This window comes from Herpailurus yagouaroundi, unplaced genomic scaffold (assembly GCF_014898765.1).
Source record: "Herpailurus yagouaroundi ecotype Mexico unplaced genomic scaffold, PumYag 140, whole genome shotgun sequence".
NCBI classification, from domain to species: Eukaryota; Metazoa; Chordata; class Mammalia; order Carnivora; family Felidae; genus Herpailurus; species Herpailurus yagouaroundi.
The window spans coordinates 9569001-9594955 of NW_024412395.1; the positions used below are offsets into that span (position 1 = coordinate 9569001).

General features: G+C 56.2%; 1 protein-coding gene across 1 annotated transcript in view; it reads right to left on the minus strand.

The window, feature by feature from the left end:
* GLI2 (GLI family zinc finger 2) overlaps positions 1-25955 on the minus strand; it is a 257439-nt gene that overhangs the window by 182079 nt on the left and 49405 nt on the right. The window contains 1 exon segment of the mRNA XM_040474663.1: positions 5585-5762. Within this exon segment, the coding sequence (XP_040330597.1) occupies positions 5585-5732 (148 nt within the window). The 5' untranslated portion in view covers positions 5733-5762.

Consider the following 25955-nt stretch of genomic DNA (forward strand, 5'->3'; position numbering starts at 1 on the left):
AAGGCTGGGCCCGCTCGGCAAGTTCCAGAGGGCCTCAGGTGCGGGAGCCGGGGCCAAGGAGCAGGCCAGCCCAACTGACCCTGGTCTCCCAAGGGCCTTGGCGACCTGAGAGGGAGGAGGCCACAACAGCCGACCGGCACACACTTGGCATAACGTCGTCAGACGCCGCTCACTCGGCAACCGTTTGTCGGCCGTCTGCCTTGCTGGGCCGGGGGCGCAATGGTGACCAACCAATGCCCTGCCCGTAGGGCATCCTAGCGGGAGGGCAAGAGGCAGAGAGAGGGCAGAGACACCAGGGTCTCGGAGGTACTTATCAAGGATGGGGCTCCAGGTGACTTGGGTACATTTCCTCACCCTGGGCGCCTCAGCCAGAATGCTCACCACCTGATTCCTTTGCAGACTATGGTATTGGCGCGGCATTCCGGGACTGGCGGGGATGTGTCACCGCTGAGCAAAAACGTGACTGGAAGCAACTTGCAAAGACACCAACAGGGCCGGTGGACAAGATGAAGGGGTGGCCAGTGCAGTCGGAGGCACGGAGGCCCCCCCGCAGCAAGGAGCGATGTGCCGGGAGCCGCACCGTAACATGCAGGGCACAACGCCGCCCGCACTGACCGGCGGCACCCAGTTAGTGCCCCACCTCCGGGGATACACTCCATGCCTTGGGACCAACCGCATCCAAAGGCTTGGGAAGCCTGCTACACATACACATGCCCGGGGCCCCAGCCTGGAAGGTTCTGTTTCAGCAGGTCTGGAGTGTCCCGGGAATCCGCATTTATGACAGGTGTATCGCAGGATTCTGAGGCATAGCCAGTTTGGGCAACCTCTGGTCTGATCCCACCCTCCAGCGTACAGGGGAGAAGGCTGAGTTAGCAAGGCCAGGGACCCACTAAGGTCGTCTACCCAGGACAGCCTGTGATAGTGAAGCAAAGCAGGACAGAAACTCAGGCCTGATTTCCAGCCCAGGGCTCCCTCCACCACTCTCAAGCAGGAAGACAACAGAAATCTGGTCTTCCTACAACCTGTCCGGCCTCAACAAGTCAACTAGCAAGAGTTGCCAGTGAAGGGGAGACTTTCTAAGTCAGGCGGAGCCTGCAGGCCTAGAAAAGGAAAACCGGTGATAGTTAACAAGGCAGACACTGAACCGGGATCTCCACAAAGAGCTAACTTAGCGCCTGGCATTTTATGTTGCTAACCAAGTAATTCTCACAACACCGTGATGTGGGTGCCATTATTGTGTCCATTTTACAAACGAGCAAACTGAGACACAGACCGGCCCAAGGTGAGCAGAGCTGGGCCTTACCCAGGTGGTATGGCTGCAGAGTCTGAGCTGTTTCTGGGCCCCACTCCCGGAACACTGCTCCGGGAGGCCTAGGGTGGGGTCCAACTCCCAGGGATGCTGATGCCACTCGTGGGGAACCACAGTGGGGGGACCCTGGCCCAGCACACAGTGGGCACTCTGCAACAGTTAGGTGTTAGCCACTGTAGGCGCCTCGCAGAACTTCTAAAGCCCGTCTGGCTGTTTGACCTCAGGGACTTAGCAAAGCTCTCGGACCGAGACCCGGCTCCAAGGTTTATGGCTCCAGACTTTCCGATCGTCCCAGCCCGGAGGCCTGAAGTGGCTGGGTCCCTGGGGCTCAGCTGAGGCACACAGACAGGTCCAGAAATATTTTTGGAAAGAAAATCCACTGCCGAGGAGGAAAATGCGACAGCATTTGGGCAGTTTTGGCGTAAAGCAATGAAAAACATCTGAATCAAATTGCCTTTAAAATTACGCCATTTTAAAAATTAAAGGGGGAAAAAAGCTCTGGGCCAAAATGTGTTTTTTAAAGATTTATGGCCTCCAAAGTGTTAGCACCACAGCTAAAGTCGCCGGGAGAGGACCCGCCAGCCTCGGCTTCTGCCGTCTGCTCTCCAGAGCTGCTCCCGCCAGACAGGTGATTCACTGAAACCTTCCCCCAGTCTGACCACAGTGCTGCTTCCTCTCTGCTACTGCCCTGTTCCGCGGGCTCAGAGAGGTTGCAACTCTGAGTGGAAACGCCCAGCCCCCAGCACGTCCAGCCTCGTGGCACTCCAGGAGGTCAAGCAACAGAGGCCAGTCAAGCCACGTGACTTTTCGGGGCCCTCCGCAAATAAGTCACAGCCTCGAATCTCAAAGTCACAAAGAGCAGGTGCCGTTAGCCTCTTGGACAGATGTGTGACTTTCCGCAGCTGGGGCGGAGGCTGGACGATTACCACACGGTATCAGTGGGCTGGGCTTTAAGGCCCACGTCACCCACAAAGAGTCTAAAATCACAATCTGAAAGCAAATACCAAAAAAAGGCCTCTCACCACGTGACAGGGAAAGAGCCGGAGCCTCCGATCCCGCCCTCTGTTATAGCAGCTGGTGGCCCTGGGCAAGTCCCTTCCCTGCCTCATCATTTCCTCTTTTATAAAATAGAGCCTTCAAGCGCTCAGGAAACAGACGTGCCTGCCACTCTAGCCTGGTACCCAGCAGCTCCCTGTGCTGGGAGACGATCAACAAGAGGCGGTGGTAGAAGACGGCGGGGGCAGGCGGCCCTGATGTGTAGCGTTTGCCCATTTTCCTCCTGCAACTCTTCCCGCTACGGCCAACTTTTAGTTACGAACTGAAGGTCGAGGACGGCAGGATTGGAAGATGTCTACACTCCACTCCCACAAGTTAGCAGCGGCTGGCTCCAGCACACCCCTGCTTTCAGAGGTAGTTACATTCGAATAGAAGGTTCTAAAAGGCTGACGGTCCCTAAGAACCACAGGGATGAGCTTCCCCTATGCATCGTCCATCACCCTGAGTCCCAACATCTGGACCGCTGTTGCTAACGGTACTTCCGGGGAGTCTAAAGTTGTGAGAGACATTAAGACAGAATTTGCATCCTGCTTTTTCTCGCTGTTGGAACGCAGTCACACCTCCCCACGTTACTGTAAAGTCTCCTGATGAACGTTTTCAGTGGCCACATAATGTTTTATTCAATAAACGTTCCATAGTTTGATTAATCAATCTCCTATCATCGAACACACAAGCTTACTGTTTCGTGGCTTATTACACGGTGATCCAGAGGATGGCTGAGTCTTGTCTGAGGATGTCAGGAGCCCTGTGGTGAGCAGCACAGGGACAGCCTACAAACTGGCAGGGCTGCAAGGTGTCCAGCTGGGGCGGGCAGCCTGTAGTCCAGGCCAGCTCCTGACCCCCGATCCCATCCCCTCGTCCCACCACCAATTCCAGGACCTTCACCCCCACCACTGGAATTGTATGGCTTTGGCTCTAAGAGGGAACACACCTGTAGGTAGAAAGATTTCATTTCCACATTATTTTTCCACGGTGAAAAGCTGGAAGCAGCCTAAGTGTTCAAAGGCAGGAGATCGTCACGAGATCATGAAGACTTTGGGTGACATCTGCCAAATGTTATCCAAATGTCCACCTCACGACACAGACTGGGAAAACAAGGCCCAGAGAGGAAAATGACATGGCCCCCAGGGATGTGGCAATTAGGACCCAGGCCAGCCCCCTCTGGGCTGCACCACTGGACATCCCTCACCCTGTCCTTGGAACACAGCCTCAAAGTCCAGGGCACCCATTCCGTGATACCCCTGGCCTTGCCCCATGCAGGCTCCTGCCTGACTCTTGGAGGGCCCTCCCCTACAAACTGTGCACACAGGGCCACGGGGAGCAGGAGCAGTGAAGAGCCTCCCCAGGGTCAGCTGCACCTGACCGGAGACTCGTTGCAATGACAGGTCACAGCCAGCTCCGCTGGAACCGCATCAGCCAGGAGCTGCTCCGGGCTCAGGGAATGAGGGGATGGGGGCCTGCAGGAGTGGGTAGGGCCAGCATCCTAGGGCGCCGGTGCAGGTGGGGTAGAGTAGGGTTGGATGCCTCCGAGGAACCACTGCACCCCAAGCTATCTGCCTGTTGCCCGTCCCCCAGCATCGAGATCCCCTCAGGCATCTGCACACTGGTGACAATGAGGTCTGAAGCTAGAGGGGCTTCCCCCCAATTACATCTCAATCACTGTGTAATTACTGCTTAAGTCTGTTCTCTGCTACTATGGCATGGCCGTAAATCTTGCCATGTGGTAGTTCATGACCCACTCACAGCTCAGGAGAAGTAGACCCAGACTGTGGGGAGAACAGAGGCCCCGGGGCAGGCCAGAGATGCACGGAGGCCCAGGCTTGCCAGGGCTCACTGAGGCCTCGGAGACCCATGGATCTGTCCCTTAGGCAGCGGGACAGCTTGAGCAGTCACCACGGGGTAGGGGAAGCCTGACCCCAGGGAAGGAACAGATCACATGCAGACACAGCCAGGCCCAGGACAAGCCAGCCCTGTGACCAGGCAGCCTGGCCTCCCAGCCAGCCAGACTCCTACCCTCAGCCTCCCCTCCTCTGCTGACATCACCCTGTTGGAGGGCAGGGTGTCCACCTGGGGCTTTGGCTCCTACCTCCACCCCAGCTGGTCGCACAAGAAGGGCCTGGACAGCCAGTCTCCAAGAGGGACAGGAGTCGAGGGGGATCACCCAGGTAGGGAGGCCAAAGGCTGGCCTCGGGTCTCCCCCTCCTGACTTGGGCCACACATCCTAATAACGACCTCCAACTTAGAATCATGAACAAAAATAAAACTAAATGTAGTAACCACACCCCGGAGGTCCTCTAGTTCACCCTTGGAACCACCAACTCCTTCCTCCCCGTCTGAGGGTCTCCCCGAGTCCCTGGGCTCCAGCCCCAGCTACACCCAGCTCGGGTCACGGACCAGGAGCACCAGCATCACCTGAGTTCTGGAGAGAAATGCAGAAACTCAGCCCTACCCGACTTGCTAAACTGGGCTCTGCACTTCAGCAAGCTGCCCCCCACCCCCACCCCCGCCATGCGTGTGCGCATCAAAGTGTGAGAGGCACTGCCCATGCCTGCACGACCACCCCGCGGAGGCAAATCTGTGCCTGAGCGGCAAGCAATAGGCCATGACTAAATGCACTTGAATAAAAAAGGGAAAGAGAAGAAATCTAAGACTCTCCACTCCTCCGAGACAGAAATAGTTTTGTGGCCTCCAGATGGACTGCGCGCACACAAGGGGAGGTCTCGCCTTCCCGCCAAACTTTCCCGACGGGATGCTGGCACGGACCAGTGGAAACCAGAGAGCATTTCTCTCCGGGGCAGTAAATGAGAGGCTGAGGCTTGTGGAGTTCTTCTGTTATAATTAAGTTGGCCAGAAATTCACCTAAGGATACTAAATTCTGTACCTGACCCTCTAATTACAGCCAGAGGGATCAGGAGACAATTACTTTCCAAAATAGTCCTTGGCAGGCCAGAGGCCCGAGGCCGTGTCTCTGGCACATCTCAAACGTGCCAACCGAACGCTCCCAGCGCCGCTCAGCAGACTGAGGGCGGCCGGATCCCCGAGAAACCTGCAGGCGAACGTCAAGGGGCCCGGGATCCCCGGGAGCAGGGGTGCCCTCCTCTTCGCCCCCCATAAACCCAGCATGCCTGCCTGGTGACATCGGCCACCGGCCTAATTAAATCCTAACGGGCTAATGAAAAACACCCCTGCCGCCCGCCGAGTGTGAAGAACACATAGTACCTCCTTGGGCAGCCACCGCTGCCGCGGCCGCCGTGGCCACCGCGAGAGCAGAGGCCTTCCTGCCCGGGTCGGGGAAAGCGACACCCTCCAGGCTCCCACTTTTGGCGTCTTTCTTCTCCGTGGCCGTGACTGAGGCGGACGTCTCCATCTTAGCCGCTCATGGTCCTGGGTGACAGCCCTTGAAAAAAAGACAAAGACGCTCAGCACCACTGACTGCCCCCAGACCCAGCCGGGAAACGCCGACCCAGATTCACGGCCGCCGCACGCTATGAAAGCTTAATTCTCTCATAATTGGGAAGGAGGGTTTAATTAATTTCGAGAATTATTAGTTCTGAGACTCATCTGGTCTTTTGAACGACCTCGCGGACAACAGCCGGGCGTCTGCGTTGCCTTCGACCCCAGATTTTTAAAAATCTGGGCAGCAAGTTCTACTTGGAGAAATGAAGTCAGGGGCAATGACCGCCAACTGGGCATCACAGGAAAATGAAAACAGAGTAACAATTCCTGAGTGGTCCTCAAAGAAAAGCCCTCTTTAAAAAAAAAAATTTTTTTTTAAGTTTATTTATGAGAGAGAGAGAGCGCGCGAGAGCGCGCGAGAGCCCCCGCCGGGGCGGCGGCACGAGAGGCGGCGACACAGAATCCGAAGCAGGCTCCAGGCTCTGAGTTGTCAGCACAGAGCCCGATGTGGGGGCTCGAACTCACAAACCACGAGATCATGACCTGAGCCAAAGCCGGATGCTTAACCGACTGAGCCACCCAAGCGCCCCAGAAACACCTTCGTTTTTCCTGTTCCTTCCCTGCTCACCAGGATCCACCTCTCGTGTACTTGTGTATATGTGTATTCATTCATTCATTCATTCATTCATTCATTCATTCATTCAAACATTTTTTCACCATTTATGCACTAGCACATATTCGGTCAACATAGTTTTCAGCCCCTATTATGTATCAGGTATTCTGTCTGGTACTGAAGGTACAGTCCACGGAGTTTACATTCTACCTGGCAGAGACATGGTATATGGGCCAGGGGGGCAGGGAGAGGTGGAATAAATGTATATTTAGCTTCAGTTAGTTAGAGGTAATGTCAATAAAGCAAGCAAAGTGGAAGGACAGAGCAGGGCAGAGGGGCAGAGGGCCCGCCGCCTTCGTCTCTGAGGTTGGAACGGGGTGCCACGTGAATCTGCCACGGAAGCCCATGGCAGCCAGAGGGCAGAGGCAGGAGCCATAAAGCTGGATGGGCAGAGGCTGGCTCGTCTGAGGAACAGCAAGGAGAGTGCAGGCTCTGGAAGGTTTTGAGCAGATGGGGTGTATGACAGGTCTCAAGGGGGTATCGGGGTCACTCTGCTGCCGTGTGAGAGCAGATCTGGGGGAAGGGGAACTACCAGAGAGGCCCAGGAAGACGTGACGGTGGTCTGAGATGGTGAATGGCGGGGATCACAGACTTTCCAGGGCTTGGACCGGGATGCAGGGCACAGGTAACGCTCCCTCTGCGGCTGAGTCCCGGGTCACAAGCAAGCCTTTCACTAATATGCCTCATCGCTGGCAGAAACTGCTAATCGAGCATTTGTTTCAAGTTACAGAATAGAGACACGAGCCAATCTTCTTAGAAGAAGAGGAGTAGTGTCACAGGTGGCTCAGATTTTTGGCTGACGACCTGGATGAATGAATGGCCGTGCCATTGGCTGGGATGGGGTCCCACTGGGTGAGAAGCTGGTCTGGGGCAGAGATCAGGAGCTCAGTCTGGGCCATGTTAAGTTGGAGTGCCTATTAAATCGCACAGAGGCTGTTGGAAACACAAGTTCAGAGCTCGGGGGAGAGGCAGGAGCTGGAGGGAGGAATATGACAGCCACCGCGCAAGATCTCCGAGACAGAGGGTGGAAGCCAAGAAGACAAGTTCCGGAAGAAAGTTCCAGAGCTGAAACATGGACATTCCAACATTGCCAGGAAAAGGAGAAGAAACCCGCCAAGGAGACTAAGCAGGAGGAAACGACCGCCAGGGGAGCGTGGGGGGCCGGAAGCCAAGGCAGGAGTGAAACAGCCTGAAGAGGGGGAACAATCAGCTCCCTCCTAAGCTACTGAGAGATGGGAGACAGTGAAGCCTGAGGGCTGACCCGTTTCGGTCGCACGTGGCGACCAGGGTCCCTGAGTGGAGGTAGGAAAAACGGAGGCACAAACAATTTCGTCAGGAAGCTTTGCCATAAAAGCCAAACATAACGCAACAACTGGAGAGTCCGGAGGTCCGCGGTTGCTGCGGCAGAAAGGAGGCGGGGCTGGTTCGCGGGCCGGTGGGAAGGGAATGTTCTGGTAGGGAGCCCGTGGGTCACAGCAGGGCAGAGACCAAAGGCAGTGGTCAGCTCCATCCCCGGGGGCCTCGAGGTTAGATCCACATCTTCAGGTCCAGAATTTCATCTTGTTAGATCCGCACAAAACTCTCGTGTCTAGGTGGAAAATGGGAAAAGCCCAGAACGACGGATGCGATGTATCAGAGACGGTCCACGGTCCTGCTGGCCTGCCGGGGGAAAACAACCCGTGTCCTGGACCGCCTGGTTTTGTCTGCACACACCGGCCTGTCCCGCTTCCTCAAACTTTCAAAACTCCCTGTCGAGAAAACCCAAGGCCGATGGGGGACAGAGAAATCTCCCTGCAGATTCTGGTGAGTTACGGGGTTTCCTTTGGCCCCGAGTCTATTTGTGTCATCTGGCTATGGGAACCGCTCACCGGCGACATACCCCGGCCCGCGCCCGCTCCGCCTTCTCGGCCCCCTCAGCCCCGCCACCCAGCTGCACCAAACCCACATCTCACTGCATTCTTCCTCTGGCCAAGGCCGCACTGAACCCCCGTGGCTTTTAGATAAAGTCTTCCTGTAGACTCCCCTGCCCACATCTCCTTCCCACCCAGACAGGTGTGACTAGCCTAATCCTGTCCACCACCAGGCCCCCGCTCAAACCATGCCACCCACCCGCAGTCCTTCGCCCTTTCTCTGCGGACCCCTACTCTTCCTTCAAGATGCCACTCGGATATCAGCTCCTCTGGGAAGCCCCCCAACTCCTCCCCAGTTCCAGTCACTTCTGCTTCGGGATTTCTGCACCAACCCAGCACCCTTAGGTTGTAATCATCACCTCCAGGTCAAGCTGACACAGGGCAAACGCTCAGAAACGCCTGGCAGAGAAAATGGACCTTTGTGGCAGGAAACCACAGCTCTTTGAAATGCAAGTGGTTTTGTGAACAGCCTGGGTTTTCCTCCCCAGAAGCTCAGGTAAAGGAATATTTAGGCCCAACGTTGAAACACACCTTGAATTTGGAAGTAAGGACAAAAATAACAATAACAGCTGGAACAACAAAACTTTAATAAGCATTTACCATGTGCCAAACACCTTACGGGAGGGATCTCATTTAATCCTCACATTTTACATAGGAAGAAACCAACGCTCAGAGAAGTTGAGTAACTGGCTCTGAGACGCACGGTTAGAGGCGGCCGTGCCAGGCCTTGAGCCCAGGCTGTCTGGCCCCAAAGCTGTACTCTCAAGCACCACAGTGAGCTGTCCCTTGCGTAAGGATGCAACAGTGCTAAGGGATTTACCCCGGAATCCCCTGGAAGGCATAAGGTAACCGTTGAGCCCTTCGGGTATGGGGAGCACTGTGCCAGGAGCCCAGGGGACCCAAGAAGCAAGTTTTGGCGTGGCTCCCGCCCTAGTCATATATCCAAGGTAGTGACACCGGTGGATAGAGACCACCAGTCAAGGGTGGGCCAAAGCTGAGGCTCTTTCGGGGCTGTGTGCAAACACCGCGACTGGGCTATGTGCCTGTCTGCTGGAGACGTCCAGGGTAGGCGGTCATACATTCATTCGCTAACCCTTTACTCAACACTTCTTCACTGATGACCAGCTTCATGCCTCACCTGCACTAGGCTGGGAGCTGGCGAGGCCCTGCACGACCCCTAAATGAATTAGGTGTCCTTGCCCAGGGATTGGATACTCCCCCAACGTGTCACGGTCGTGACCTGCTACACCCCCACCTGGCTTCCTGCTTGACTGTTTCCTCGTCCAGGGCACGGCTGGGCCTTGCATCCCTAGGTCCCCGCTGAGCAGATATTCAGAACCCTTGCCGATGGGTAAGGTGGGCACAGGGAGCCAGGCCTGCGTCTGGAGGGCACGGGGCTCAGTGGACCAGAAACCAGCGGAGGACTCCGGGCGCCCACAGCGTCGGCGCATGAGACCAAACCCCAGCCCCAGCCCCAGTGCCGGGCTGGCAGACCCCCGAGGCATGGATCCAACCCTATCCGAATGCAGATGGGGAGACTGAGGCCAACAAGTCAGAACCTTCGGACTTTAGCGTCAGAGATCTCAAGAAAAGAAGGAGGCTCAAGAAGGGACGGTGTCAATTTGCTAAGGGACACGAGGAGACTAGAAGAGGAGCAGAAGACTGCGGGTTTTCTTGGAGACCAGCAGCTGTAGCTCCCTGACGCCAGCCTCCTGCCCTGTTCCGCTGGCAGAGTGGGTGTCACCAAGCCAGTGCTTACAGAGGAGGAAGTGAGCCCCCCGGGGCCACTTTCCACGGAGGGAAGAGGGCCAGGGCCCCGGACAGTATTGCCGCGTGAAGCCTCAGGGTGTGGCCAGCACAGGACCAGGGTGAACAGCGCGCAGGAGGAAAGGGTATGTATTGAGATTCCCACTCTCCACACAGAAGCCCTGGGGTTCCACGGATGCCCACGGGGGACCGACCCAGCCAGGGGGAGGGCAGACAGTCCCCCCCCCCCACTGCCCCGTGCCACGGGCATGGTCTTCGGCACATCAGCCGCTGCCCTCTGCTTCCCTCCCCTCCCAGGAGAGGAAGGCCGTAGACAGAGCCAAGAGGCTGCGTAAATCACGGGAATTAGCGGGATTAGCACAATTTCTGGGTAAACACCAGGCGCCCAGGGTCCCAGGCAGCCACTTTCACTCCCTGAAGCTCCTCCGAGCCTTGTCAACAAGCTCACCTGGGCCCCCAGAGGCCATCTGGGGACAGCAGCGGGGGGCCGGGAGGGGGGGCGGCCCACACCTCAGCTGGGGGGCGTGCCACGGTCTGTGCCGAAATCCCACGGGCCCCACCAAAGGCTCCACAACAGAAGGGGCTGGGAGCACAGCACTCGCCAGGGGGAGGAGGAGAGGCAACACCCCCACTGCACCTGGGGAAGTCACAGTGCTCTAGCGTGTTCGAACAACTCCCCAGAGGACATGTAACCACACTGCCCAGGTTCTGCTAAGGGAAAGGGACGTGCTGGACCCGAGGCCAGGAGGAACCCCTTTGCACTAGTCACCTGCCCTCGAGGGCCTCGGCACCTCCCGGGGGTCCTGGCATCCCCGAGAAGCCCTGCAGGCATCCCTGGACCCTCTCCCCGAGACTCTGATTCCACAGGTCCCGGCAGAAGGTCAGGGACAAAATATGACATTCTGTAAAAAGTTCCATGGGTATTTGTGATGCACAGACGGGTTTAGAGAAAACTTCACGGGGGTGCCACTTAGAAGGTGGCTTCCAGATCATTTACAAATTATTCCAAATAATTTACAAGTTCCAGTTAATGCAAGGCTGCATGACCCCGAGGGAAAAAATACATTTTACCTCTGCTAACTTGGAAGTGGAAGTTGGTGTCCCTCAGGCACGGGCACGGACGAGCCACAGTGCCTCTGAGCCTGCCACCAGCACACGTCACAGATGTGTTCATGCCATGGCACAGAGCATCACCTGTGCTCACCACAGCTTAAGGTCACCATTAGACCCCAATGACATTGCAGCCTGAGCTGGCAAGGGAGCCCACGCATGACTATAGCACAGACGTGGCGCCTTTAACATTTGGTTATTGCTTTCAATAGCATCGGTTTCTCCCGTAACCCACCCCATGTGTTTTTATTCTCTGCATTTTATTCTCTGTGTTCTATGTTTTTACTCTATGCATCCTCATTCCGAGGAGGGGTCCACGGCACAGAAGAGGTTAAGAACTCTCAGGGAAAGGACTAGCTTGAAGAATAAATTAATAATCAGAGCAGAATGAGCGAATCACTCCGAAACCTGCAATCCCAGACACCCTCCCGCCACCTGGCTGCTTTGAACTCCTCTAACGAGTGAGTCACAGGAATTAGAGCGTCTTCCCCGGGCGAAATCAATCTCCAGGAGAGAGATGAAACCTCGCCTCCCAGCCCTCACAGCCACCTCGGGGCCGTGGGGTTCTCACCTCCTCTGATCTCAGCCATGCCGCGTGTGCACCCAGACCCCACACGCGGGGACACGCAAGGGCACACGCAGCAACCACGACCACATGCACAGCCACACGCGTGCACAAGCACCCGGTCACACGTGCACAGATGATCCCATACCACACACACACGCATTCACACACACAGCCACACGCAGCACACACAGTTACATGCAGAGACACACAGACCCACACACACAAATACACCGGAGATAATAAGTACCTGCCCTGCCTTGATCGGACTTATTTTTAAGATCAAATGAGATAAAACAGGTGAAATTTCCCGAAGTGAAAGACGCACTGTCAGTGCAGCAAAGATTAAAGATAACGATAATTACAAGCTCGTTATGACTCAAAAGAGACCGGCAGACTCCCCCGCCCCAGTTATGGCCCCAAGGTCCTGAGGCCGTGTCCTGTATCCGCCCCGAGTGACCGAGAACCAGCCATTGGCTCTCCTATCACTTGGGCACTGCCATCTGGACCCAGGGAGTGCCAGTCCAAGACCACAGGGCAGAGGCCAGCCACACAACTGACTCTCCAGGTGGGAGGCATGAGGATGTGTGCGTCCTCGCAGCCCCACTGCCCTACGTGGGCCCAAGCTGACACTTACTCCCCCCGTCTTGTAGGGGAAGAGGGAGTGGGTGGGGTGAGCGTTCCCCAGGACTATACCAAGCCGGGAACCCCCTTCACAGCAGGAGATAAAATAATCCTATTTTAAAACAGGTATGCATTTTATTCTCCCAGCATGAGACGTGCGTAGGCTTGGACCAGTGCAGTCCACATCAGCTGTGTGTCTTTGGCGGTGTTACTTCCCCTCTCTGAGCCTCCGTTTCCTCCCCTGGAACACGGAGTCTCCTTCCTACCTCCCAGGGTGGTTGAGAGGACAGTCAACCTTCCCAGGATGGTTGTTAACACAAGTGACAGCAGCAGCCCCACAAACACTGGGTCCCCAGTGGGGGCTGGCCAGGCAGGGGAACCTCTGCAGGCAGGCACTCGTCTCCAAGAAGACATCACCTGCCTGCAGTGGCCCAGGGTGGCAGCTGGGGCTTCTGCGTACTTGCACCTGCCTGTAGGACCTCAGGCCTAAGCTGCATCTGCTTCTGACTTCTCTGTCCACCTGCCTTGTCTCTGCATGTGGGCTCAGAGCCTCTGCGACACAGCTCCACTGGGACCCAGCAAGCAGCAAACCATCTCTAACAAAACCCAGACGAGGGGCTCCAGGCCTGGGTCCAGGCAGGGCTGGCGATGTGACTGACTTCCCACCACTAGAGGGGGTGGGGGAAGACACAGCCATGCCCCTGCTCTGTCCCCTGGCTCCTCCCTCTTCCGGTGACTTGGGGAGGACCACACACTCCTGCCTGGGCTGGCCCCCTGGTACCATCCTGGCCGGCGGTGCCCACAGGCCCCTGGGGGAGAGAAATCTTGGAAGGGGAAATCAGAGCCTGCAGGAGATCCCTGGGACCCTGGCCTGGTCAGATATGGGATACGAGGCCAGACCATGGGGTCCCAGCTCCCTGAGCCCGTGGACAGTGAGAGGTCGTACAGTCCCTCCCAAGGTGATCGGGAACCTTGCACGTATCAATGCGCGCAGGGTGCCGGCACGCGGTAGCTGCTCCTTACCAGGCACAGACACCTGTCTCCACGTGCGTGTGGCACATACTGTCCAGCCTGCTGCTGGGTGCACTGTGGGGACAGCAAAAGAGGACACAACTGGAAAAAAAAAAAAGCGTTCTTCTAGAACCCCCGCCCTCCCCACGGATACACCATGTGGGGCTCTCACTACTTACTATGTGGCACAGAGGAAGAAGAGTCCCTCGAACTGCTCCATCATTCCTTGGTCCCCTGCTCTGCCCAGCAGCGTCCCACCTACTAGGAGCCACATTACCGGAGAAAGGAAAGATCAGAAGCTTCCAGCACCTGTAGGTGCCCACACGAGGAGAGCTCCTCTCGTCTCGTGATCACAGTGCCAGCCACCGTAACCCTTGAGGAGTCGATATGATCCTTGCTTTACAATGAAACCCAGGCCCAGAGAGGGTGAGCAACCTGCCCAAAGTCACAGAGTTAACACGTAGCAGCACTGCTGTTCTAATGCAGGCCCATTGGATTCTGAAGGCCACACGTTTTTTTACTCCAACCAAATCTGCTGAGTGTGTCGATGCCCGCCACATGCAAGGAATATCACAGAGGGGTCAAAAGGCACAAAGCAGTTTATAGAGTTCACTGAAGGCTAAGCCGGTCTGTGCCAAATGCCAAGTAAGTAGCAGAGACTTTCAGGCCGGAAAAGCTCAGGGCTACTGACTGGGGACGTCAGAGGGGGCTTACAGATGACCACAGATTTGCCTTGTGGCTTCAAGACAGGGAATGAAAGGTCTTGACCTTGGCCTGCAGAGGGGAGAGGGAAGGGCACTCCAGGAGCAGGGAATGAATGGCCTGGGCATGTGCTCTGGGCACACTGTGGGCAGAGAGGAAAAAGAAAGGGGAGCATTCTCACAGGGAGAGAGGAGCAAGGGACAGACCAGGTCGAGGGGGAGCTGCAGGCCCTCACAGGGTCTCTGGGAAGGGCAGGCCAGAGGGAGACAGGTTTAGGAAGAATGCACTTCCTTGCTTCCTGGGTCTCGAACCCACTTCAGCCATGCAACAGGGCCAGCCCGGCTCCCACCAACCATCCCAGCTGCTTCCAGAGGCTTCAGACTAGAGGCCTGAAAAGCTGGGGGATGGGGGCAAAACCCTCACCCTCCCATCATGGCCAGGGTGGGGCACCAGGCAAACATCACTCTCCTAGCGGGTGCACCTGCTTCTTTATCACTCCTCGAATGGATTTTTCCAAGTACGAAAGCTTCCTAATTTGCCCAGCCCCTGGGCTCGCTGGCTTTCAGGAAAACAGATAATTAACCCTAATTCACTGACTTGCTGGGCCGGAATGGCAGCCAGGGAGGGCCCTGATGGGAAATGCGGGCCCCTGCCGGGGCAGCCAGCCTCAGATAAGGAGAGATGGGTATCAGGACTGGAGCTGGGCAAGAGGCTTTTTTTTTTTTTTTTTCCTGGGAAGATACGGGTAAGAGCTACTTCGTGATTGACACTTCAGATGGCATCGAAATGGCCTTTCGCTTGCATTTGGGTTTTTTCCCTCAAAGTATCAGGTCATGTCCATGCCCCCTGACCTTGTATCATCCCCATGCTGTCCTGCCCAGAACATTCTTTCCTCTCTGCTCTACACAAGGAAGCCGTGCTGTAAAACCCAGGAAGCCTGCCCTAATGGACTCCCACCCAGGGTCCTGCTCGGACCCGACCAACCTCCCCATGCTGCTTCTGAAACTTTCACAACACTCCCCGCTCATATCCGCTGCAGGCACGTGCAGAGGGAGCATGCTGAGCGAGGACTCTGGAGAAAACTGACCACATTAGAATCCCAGCTCCACATCGAGCTACAGACAAGAATATACTTCTCACTGAGCCTCAGTTTTCCCATCTGTGTAATGGGGGTGACACAGCACCTCCCTCAAGGTAAGGATCAGAAGCACATGCGTGCCCCAGCTCAAACGAACGTTCGCTGCAGTATCGTGTCAGCCCAGGCAAGCCTGCCCGCCTGCGGCAGGAAGACCTATCCCGGGCAGGGCTGGGGGGCCAACCTACCCACAGGAAGGGCTGTCAGGGACTGGGCGAGGCGGCCCCGTCACAGCCCCTTCCTCTCTCTCCCTCTACACACCCAAGTGCCTGTGCCTCTGGGGTCTCACGTGCAAGCTCTCAGGTTGGCACCTTTGTGTAATGTGCCATCCTGCTTGACTGCAAAGGCCTATGGTCCGTCCCCTTCCTCCGTGTCGAAGTCCACCTCCATGGAGAGCAGCAGAAGCTCCGGAGGACCGGGGTCTCTCTCTCTCACCCCCGCCCCCCCGCCCCCAACCAGCACAGCGCCAGCAGAGGCAAGCTCCCAACTTGGCTCCCATGAGGAGGCCGCCGTCTGCGAGGCGGACAAGGGGCCCGCTGTGCGGCCGCCCCGCCAGACCCAGATATTTTAACAGCTGCATTGTGTGTTTCTGAGGCGCAATTCCTGAGCGGGGAAGAAAAACAAGCTTCGCCTCTGCCCCAAGGAGGGAAAACAGACTGCCCCGGGCAGGCTGCAGGCAGGGGAGAAGGGCTCCGCGGGGGCCCAGGGCTGCAGAGGGCATGACCGGGAACAGGCCTGACACACAGCAGCTGCGGGCAGCAAGGCCCCCCGCGTGGACCCCCTTCGCCCAAGACTTGGGGAGGGAAGGCAGGGACAGAGGCCCAGCAAGTGGAGTAAATCCCCCGAAGGAAGCTCTGAGAAGGGAAAAGAGAACCTGAAAGGCAGGAGGGGGGTGCCTACAGGATAAGGTACAAATCCCCACCAAGGCCCCACCTTGGGATTTACCCACCTGCAATGCTATTTCCCCAGAGCCTCTCCTGCTGAGCCCCCCCCCCCCCCCCACCTAGGTTAGGGGTCAGTCCTAACTCACGCCCTCTGAGGTCCAGTTCCCATATTGCTGTGTTTTAAGTACCTGTTTCCACGTCTGTTTCCCCTTTACGCTCACCCCAGATGCAGACGCATCAAACGTTTGATCCTGACTCAACGCGCAAATGCTCCCTGGCACGGAGGCCTGCGGGACTCCCCTCCCCTCCCCTCTCTTGGCTTCCCCCCAGGCCTCCATCCCCACAGGGTCAGGGCTGCGCCGGGGACCCATCAGCACTCTGGGGATGACGGGCGGGGGAGCCAGGTGGAAGATGAGCAGAGGCTGGCTCAGGTCAGGGGCAGGTGCTGGAATCAACTCGTAATGTCTGCGGACGCCAGCACTGCCGGGAAAGTCTTCAGGGCAAAACCGCTTCGGGCATGTGAATGCACTCCTTTCCTTAAAGTATAAACTCCTTGAGCTTTTTGGCTTTCAGTTTGGAGGGGGCGAAGGTGCAACTGTCTTCGGTCGCCCTGAATCTGAGTTCATTCAACACTAGCACTTCCACCAGGCTGTCTCCCTTCAACCGCAACGAGATCCAAGCTGTATACCTGAGGTGCACTGGTGGAGAAGTCAGTGCCGGGTCTGCCCTGGTCCCAAAGATCGGCCCCCTGGGTCTGTCTCCAAAAAAAGGGTTGGAGATGCCATCGCCAAGGCAACTGGTGACTGGGAGGGTCTACAGATTACGGTGAAACTGACCATTCAGAACAGACAGCCCCAGATTGAAGTGGCACCTTCCTGCCTCTGCCCTGATTATTAAAGCCCTCAAGGAACTACCAAGAGACAGAAAGGAGCAGAAAAACAGTAAGCACGGTGGAAATGTCACTTTTGATGAGAGCGTCAACATTGCCCAACAGATGCGGCACCGATCTTTAGCCGGAGAACTCTCTGGAACCATTAAAGAGATCCCGGGGACTGCCCAGTCTGTGGGCTGCAATGCTGATGGCCGCCACCCTCATGACATCATAGATGACATCAATAGTGATGCGGTGAATGCCCAGCTAGTGAACAATAACAACAGCAGAAAATATCTCAATGAAGGATCATTTGGCAACCAATGGAAACAAACAAACGAAATAAACTAAGCTCCTTGAGCACAAAGACTTTGCTCCACACAGTGTGTAGCCCCCAAGTCGATAAATTACTGCACACCTACTGTGTGTGGGCACACACCATTCTCAAGGCAAGTACAAAATCAAGTGTTTTCTGCTTAAAGGGTGCTACGTGAGTCGTCACGCACTCAGAGGCGCTATTTTCTCCAAGTGGAGTTGTAGGCCAGGGAGTGGCGTTTTGGGGTCAGAGACGTGGTGTGGGTGGCTTTTCCACATCCTTCCAGTCATCACCCAGATCACAGCCTCTAGAGGATCGGGGGACCCAGGCCTTCACCCAGATCGGGGGGCGAATCTCACTTCTTCAAACACCTTGACATAAGTGACCCAAGTCACAAGGCTGTCCTGAGGAGGGGACTGGGCAGTGATGGACCCCCACTGGCGGTTCTGGGCTGGCTTTAGGGAAAGGAAGCTGTTTGTTCACTGCTGCCCCTTGGAGCTTAGGGATGGGCTCTGGGGTTTGCTGAGTTGGTTCAGAGTGAAAAGAACCTACATCTGGGGTCCCTGGTGGCTCAGTCAGTTGAGCATCTGACTCTTGATTTCGGCTCAGGTCATGATCCCAGGGTCGTGGAGCCCTGTGTCGGGCTCTGTGCTAAGCATGGGGCCTGTTTGGGATTCTCTCTCTCCCTCTCTCAAAATAACTAAATAAACATTAAAAAGAAAGAAACAGGGGCGCCTTGGTGGCCTAGTCGGTTGACCATCCGACTTCAGCTCAGGTCATCATCTCACAGTCCGTGAGTTCGAGCCCCGCATCGGGCTGTGTGCTGACAGCTCGGAGCCTGGAGCCTGTTTCCGATTCTGTGTCTCCCTCTCTCTCTGCCCCTCCCCTGCTCATGCTCTGTCTCTCTCTGTCTCAAAAATAAATAAAAGCATTAAAAAAAAAATTAAAAAAAAGAAAAGAAACAAAGAAACAAAGAACCTCCATCTGATTTCTGTGCTTCAGCCCTACCAAAGACCAGTGAGATTATGAGGCCGCCTGGCAGGGACCCACACCAGGGCCAAAACCACCTCTTTCGAACCCCGTCAGCCTTCTCCCTCTGGCGCCAAGAATGGCCTCCAGATTTCACCCCATCCAGCCCCCTGCCCAGGCAGCTCAGATACAGAGCAGCGCCCTGCCAATGATGGAAACGAGTTGTCCCCGAGCTCCTAACCAGTTTATTCCTCAGCCAGCTGGTCTCAGCTACCGTTATCACCCTCCCAGCCCCAACCACCACCCCCACCCCGACCCGCTGTGCGACCCTGGGTTAGTATCCCCCCATCTCTGGGCTCAGTACGCCACCTATGAGAGGGGCAGGCTGGACCCCCAGGGAGTGCGTGTCACAGCCCAACTGGGTGGAAAAAGGAATCCTGGCACGTGGGGAGCACAGACAGGCTCCACGCGAATGGGCCCAAGCCACCTGCATCCATGAACCAGCAACCCTACGGCGGAACGCCAACAATCTCTGAGGCTGGAGGTCACCTGCCCACAGATGGTGCCGGGCCAGGAGGCGGGGAGCAGGGTGGCGGGTAGGAAGGCTAGCTGCAGATTCAGGGTAGCTACTGTGCCTCTCAAGGCTCCGGCGAGAACCAGGCGGGTGGGTGGCCTGGCATCCCTGGTTCGGGCTGTGCAGCACACCGCTCTGACTTGCCCGGCCACGGCCCTCCCCACACCTCCTAGGCAATGTCCTCACTCAGCTCTTCTGTCTGTACCTCTTCCAGGCTCAGCCACTGGCTTTCCCGGGCTTTGCCAGGAACCGACGGCCAGCACCACCCTGGCGAGTGAAGCCAACAGAACAGCCTGCCTTTGGCTGGCATCTTCGTGCCAGAGGTGGAAGGAGGGCATCCCAGGCCCACCTGCCAAGCTGCCCCTTCAGCCCTGCCGGGCCCCAGCCTCTCCCAGGCTTTGCTCTCCCACTTTCACTCCCGGGAGCCCACCAGCTCTCGCACACCCTTCTCGTCTCCTGGCGGTCACACATCCCAGCCTAAATCAGGTGTCTGGGCCCCCGGGATCGGTGACCTAACATCCACTCCAGCCCCGTGTGGGTCAGCCGCAGCCTGAGTGCCTGTCCACTTAGGGAGGCCGGGGAAATTCCAAGGGCTCCATGACTCGGCACGGGCGTGAGGTTCTTCATGCGGGTGGTGCATGTTCCCGGGGGCCTACCGTATGCGACACATCGGGCTGTGTCCTTGACTACAGAGGTGAATTAAACACAGTGTCTTCCACAGTCCCCAGCCCAAGCAGGGAGACAGTCATCAAGGACTGTCATCAAGGGAACTGGATAGTGATAATACAGAATAAGCTTCCTGGTAGAGAGAGAAACTCAAGGGGCCCTAGGGAGTGTTGGCCAGCCCGAGGGAAGTCAGGGAAGGCTTCCTGGAGGAAGGAGCGAATCCACATTTTCGAAGGGAGGGCAAGTCAGGTCTGGAATGGTCTACTAAAGCAGAGGGGGCTGCAGCAGATAGAGGACAGTGGTCTGGGTGTTGAGCAGCAGGCAGGGTGAGCACTCACCCTTGGTGGCTCCCACTGCCTACGGGAGAATGCCCAAACTTCCCATCAGGGCACGTCACGGCACGCAAAACCTCAGGCTTCCCTGCCTCCTCGGCCTCATTTCCACCAATGCAGACCTCGCCCCTTACACGACCCCGGATATCTGTGACCCCCAGACACTGCTTGTCAGGCCTCTGTGCTCATGCTCTTCCCCCAAAACACACATCCCTGCCTCCTCTGCCTGATTAACTCCTGCTTATACCTTTTTTTTTTTTAATGTTTATTTATTTTTAGAGGGAGAGAGACAGAGTGCGAGCAGGGCAGGGGCAGAGAGAGAGGGAGACACAGAATCGGAAGCAGGCTCCAGGCTCTGAGCTGTCGGCACAGAGCCCAACGCGGGGTTCGAACTCATGAACCGTGAGATCGTGACCTGAGCCGAAGTCAGAGGTGCGCTTAACCAACCGAGCCACCCAGGTGCCCCCTTCCTGCTTATACCATTAAGGGTAAGGCTGGTGTCACTTCCCCCGGACTGGCACAGTGCTCCCTCAGGTCCCCACGTCAGCCTGGTCCCACAGCACTGCACTCCGGGAGACATTTCAACCCTCTGCTTCACCATCCGATCCCCGGGTGGTTTGGCTCTTGAACTTTCACCCCCAGCCCCAGACACATCACCGGCCACACAGTCAGCGTCCCGTAAATGTGCAGCGAGAGCTGTCATAGTGAACCCAGTGTTCTGAAGTCAGCTGCCTCCTAAACCATCCCCCACACCGTGTCCACTAGCGGCTGCCACACAGTAGGCAGCTGGTCATGGTCATTTAACTGACCCCAGAGAGCCTGACTGAAAGACGAAGCCCAGCTGGTTGCTTGTACCTTAGAAGGTGCCAGACGGAACTCGCTGGCTTCCGACAATAAGAACGGAAACAGAAAAACAAAACAAAATACAACCCCCCCCCCCCCCCACTACCTAAAACCATACCATTAGAGAGTCACCTCTTGGAAGCTTTTCCGTTTCCAAGAACAGCCTATTAAAATGCAAACTGTCCCGGAAATAAGGTCAGGCCTTCAGTGCCTGTCATATGAAAAGTTCATTTCTTGAAGGAGAGGGGGACCGAGCGGAGAGGGCTGGAGGGAGGCAGCGGGAGGGGAGTAAGGGGAGACTGTGTGGGGACGGGATGGGGCGCCAAAAACACGGCACCGTTTTGCTGACGGCTGTCCTTGGCTCTCACTGCCGGTCCACACCCTCCTGATAAAAGGAACGTCTCTTTGCTTGTTCCTGCACTTCAGCGTTTCTTGGCATGACACCATATGCAAAATTAAGTGGCTTTGTAGTGTGGGCTGCTTGTTCTTTTCCCTCCTTTGGATGAAGCTCTCCAAGGCACACTCAATCAAGCCCCTTTTGTTCCCCAGGCCTTTTGAAGGCTTCCGGAGAGGAAATGAGAGAGCTCTTTAAAGCCCAAGTCGACACGCAGCCCTGCAAAATCAGTCTCCCTGCCAGCCCTGCCCCCCTGGGCCTGATGTGCAAGTCGGGGAGACATGGGTGGGCTCCCTGACCAGGACTGTCCCCAGCCCACGGGAGACGCCACGGTGACACGGTGGATTTCCTCCAGTGAGGGGAGCCTTCCAAACTGGCAAGAAGCTACAAAGGGGGCCACAGGTTTAGGTGGCCCTTGGTCACGGGCCTGTCACCCACAGTCATTTCTGGGAGCACAGTTCCCCACCCCAGGTCACGTCTGGTGACTGCGGGGCTTCGCACCCTATCTTGGGGTCTGCAGGTGGAAGGGGCAGTCCAAGCCTTCCCGTTAGCCTGGACCCCAGGACTTCTTCCATGATGGCATCATGCCCCATCCCTCCATGGACACAGTTGGCCAAGGGATCCTCCCAGGCAGGGAGCCTCTTGGGGGCCCAAGGCGTTCCAGCAGACAGCCTCCCATCCCACTCAGGGATCCCCTACAGCAGCAGTTAGCAACTGGGGGCGAATGTGCCCCTCAGCGACATTTAGCAGTGTCTATAGATCTCTGTTACTGTTCCCAAATTGTGCTGCCAGCAGCTAATGGGTAGAGGCCAGCGATGATTCTAGACGTCCTACAGTGGTCAAGACAGCTCCCCACAACAGAGAATTATCCCGTCAAAATGTCTATGATGCTGCGATTGAGAAACTCGAGCTAGAATATTCCAGACACTTCGTCATCCAACCTCTGCTTGAATACTCCCATGGATGAGGAGCTCACTACCTTATGCTATATGGAGAAGCCGTGCAGGGAAGACCTGGATCTGAAGCCTGGTTCAGCATCTTGCTGGAAGCTATGGGCAAATGACCCAGCTTCCTCTCACCTCAGCATCTCTTGATGGAAAATGGAGCCAGGAATTCAATGTTCCAGAATCGTTATGAACGACTGCACGACTACAAAATATCTAGTACAGCGCCTCACACACGGAAGGCACCTCAACCAAAGGAGACCTGCTCCGTGGTGTCTGATTTTAGAATATGCCAGACAGTAAACACCAGCTATCCCAGTGACTGCCGAAAGGCCACCGCCTGCCAGAAAACATCTGCTAAGTCCCCGGCCTGCCTCACTGACACTGTCATGAATAAGGGATATGCAAGGTGTCCACTGCAGGGTCAGCTAGACTTGCAAAACCCCGGGCAGCAGCCTCCATGCTAACAGGAAAGAAATCGTTCTGAATCCACTGGTATTATAGCAACACAATGGAAAAGGACCACAGCTATTTGGTTTTAGGTCGTTGTTATAAAGACATGAAAAGACAGAAACGTTTAAGATCATACGGTGGATGAAACTAAAACCAAGGTGAATGCATACTCAACGCAACTAGGAGAATAAACCATATGTACAGGGAGGGACAACAGACAGAAAAAAATGTTGTGTTAGGATGATGGGATTTGGGTCACGCTGGGCTTTTGGCAACGTTCTTTAACATAACATTGCTTTTCCGTTAAAATGCTCCTTATTAAAATCTATAGAGAAAACAATAAGAGAGACCACAAATGTAGCCTTACTTCTTTTTTTCTTTAAATGTGTATTTATTTATTTTGACAGTGAGCGAGCACGAACAGGGGAGGGGCAGAGAGAGAAGGAGAGAGAGAATCGCAAGCAGGCTCTGCACCATCAGTAGGGAGCCCAACGCAGGGCTCGAACTCACGAACCATGAGATCATGACCTGAGCTGAAATCAAGAGTCAGACCCTTTACCGACTGAGCCACCCAGGTGCCCCTGAAATATAGCCTTATTTCTGACCATGAAGGAAAAGGGTGGAGGAGAAACCTTAGGTGACATCCTGGGCCAGTTCCTTGGGGAGCCTCCGGGCTTCAGAATGGGGGTGATGCCTCCAGTGCTCTGACTCCAGAGGGCAGAGGGAGCAGGTGTGCCCGCCCAACTCCTCTGCCTGCAGGGTGACTCCCGTTCAGCATCCACCAGAACAAGTTGCACTCCCAGCTCAGCTCTGATTCGTCAGCACCCCTGTCCCTAGAGGAGAAATCCAGAGTGGGGTCTGGCCACTCTCCACAGCCCCCATGGGGTCCAGCATCCACCACCAGGGCACCTGGGTTCCCATCCTAAGTGAGGACCCTTCCCCTGGAGGCCAGGAACTGGGCTGAAAGATTCTCTCCTGATGAGGCTGCAACTCGGAGGGCAGGCCCCAGGCTGGACCCAAACGCTGGGGAGCACCCAATTAATTTATCAAAAATGTTTTGAGGGGTGCCTGGTTGGCTCAGTAGATGGAGCATGTGACTCCTGATCTTGGGGTCATGAGTTCGAGCCCCAGTTGGGTGTAGAGATTATTAAAAAAAAACATGACCCTGCAAAAATATATATATTTGGAAAAAACCCTCAGAATCTCTGTCTCCCCACAACACGAAAAGACAGCTACTCCCTCTATATCTGCCCTCTCACAGAGGGTTCACTCCAGCTGTCCTCAAAGCAAATATGTAAAAGCCGAGAATTGCGTTAGCTGCTTCATTTCCCCTTGTGCTTTGCGGCTGAGGCCCCATGAGGGCTGGGGTGCACCAGGAGAGGTGGGGCCTGTGCTGAGACCCCCTGAAGTACGCGTGGACCCTGCCCACCTCTCCCTCCGGCACCTCGTCCTTGCTTCTGGGAGAGACAAGAGCCGCGGAGTGCTGGACATGGAAGGGCCCAGAGAGAAAGCAAAAGGGCGAGATAAGGCAAAGTGGGGATGATTTGGGGAAGAGAAGGCAGGAGCTGATATTATAAAGAAAACACCTGCTTCCTCCCTCGAAGGGGACTGGACGCACCTTATCACCTCTCCAAGACCCGAGGAGGGGACCTCGGGAAGAATAATGAGTTCAGGGACTGCGTTTGTACTCCCGATGGGAGGACAGAATCACTGAGCGTAAAAGGAGAGCCCCCAACGTTAAAAGCCACAATGCTGTTTTACAGCGCACCCTGGGGCCCATCCACCTGCTGCCGTTGGATACCTGCAAGACAGATGCCATGAGCCCACCTCTTAGGTAAGAAATTATGCTCAGGAGGACCCAACAGCATGCCCAGGGTGACCTCCTCCCTCGATCCCCCTGCCTCCTGGCACAAAAAAGGGTGCTCCTGCCAGTAGGCCCTGCCTTTCCTGTATCTCCCCCTCCCCAGTGTCTGAGTTCCATTCTCCTGGTTCCAAGAAGCTTGGTTAAAAATGGGGATGTTTTCGAGGGGCGCCTGGTGGTTCAGGTGGTAAAGCATTTGACTCTTGATTTCAGCGCAGGTCATGATCTCACGGCTCGTGGGTTCGAGTCCCTAGTCGGGCACAGAGCCTGGCTGGGATCCGCTCTCTCTCTCTCTCTCTCTCTCTCTCTCTTTCTGCCCCTCCCCCACTTTCATGCATGCGCTCGCTCTCTCTCAAAATAAATAAATAAACTTAAGAAAATGGAGAGATCCACGAAAACTGAGGTGGAGATACTAACACCCGTGGAGTGCCTTCCCATATGGGAGTCCCTCACGTGTCACCTCACTTCCACCTTCCTGCATTTTGACCTCCCATGAGGATGGTTCCTTAATGATCCCATCGTAGAGACCAGTAAACTGAGGCCCAGAGACACCAACAGCAAACTGCCCAGAGCCACAGAACCGGGGCAGGGGCGGTCAGGTTGGGCTCCAGCCCTGTTCTCCTCAGGAGCATCACACCCACCTTGTCAGAGGCCATTTGCCCACGTTCGTCCCCACTCAAGAGACTGGGTGGGGAGATGTCAAGGAGGCTGGGGATGGCCAGGCTGAGCGGCGGCAGCGGTGGGCACTTGGCTTCTGTTTTCATCTCATCTCCCGACAGGCCCAGAAAAGGGCACAGCCCATCGTGACAAAAAGGGGTTCATGCCAAGGGCCGATGAGGAGTGCAGGGCAGGTGAGGGAAACACTGAAGCCACTCGGGACTCGGGAGCATCAGGGCAGAGGGTGAGCCAGCTCCAGGCCCCGGGACAGCTGGGGGTGCCGTGGCCGTGGTTGGCCAGCAGCCCGACAGCCATGGGTGGAGGTGGATTGATGGGTCACTGCACTAATCTCCTGAGAAAAGGCCAGAAACCCTCCAGAGAGCTTGACATCCAGGCCCCCTGGAGCTGGGGTTTGCATGGGCTCCAAGGTCCCGAGTGCAAGGACGGAGCCACAGAGCAGGCCAGGGACGGGCTGGTGCTGATGAAAGCCCATGGAAATCAGAGGGCTGAGAGACCAGCCCCCTAAGCCTGTGGGAGCCGGGGAAGAGCCAGGGGAGCAGAGGCCCGGATGCCAGGTCTGTGCCCAACACATCGCCACATCTGAGGGACAAGCCATGGAGACAGAAAGAGGACCCAGGAGCCTGGACCCCAGAGCCTGCCCCCGCAGCAGCACTCAAAGCAAGGCCGGCAGGTCGCCGGCAGGAAAGGAGAGACGGAGCCCTGACAAGTGCAGGTGGCAGGGGACAGCGGCAGAGCAGGGAGCAGAGCACACGGAGCCCTGCCAGCGTCCGGGCTGCAGGCAGGGAGAGCACACGCTGGGCTGGAGTCTGGGTTTTCTTCCGAAGGAACTGGGGAGCTATCTAAGGATAGCAAAGGAGTGATATGGTCAACGTGAATTACCCAGTGAGGTTTGGCATCACGGTACAAATGCTC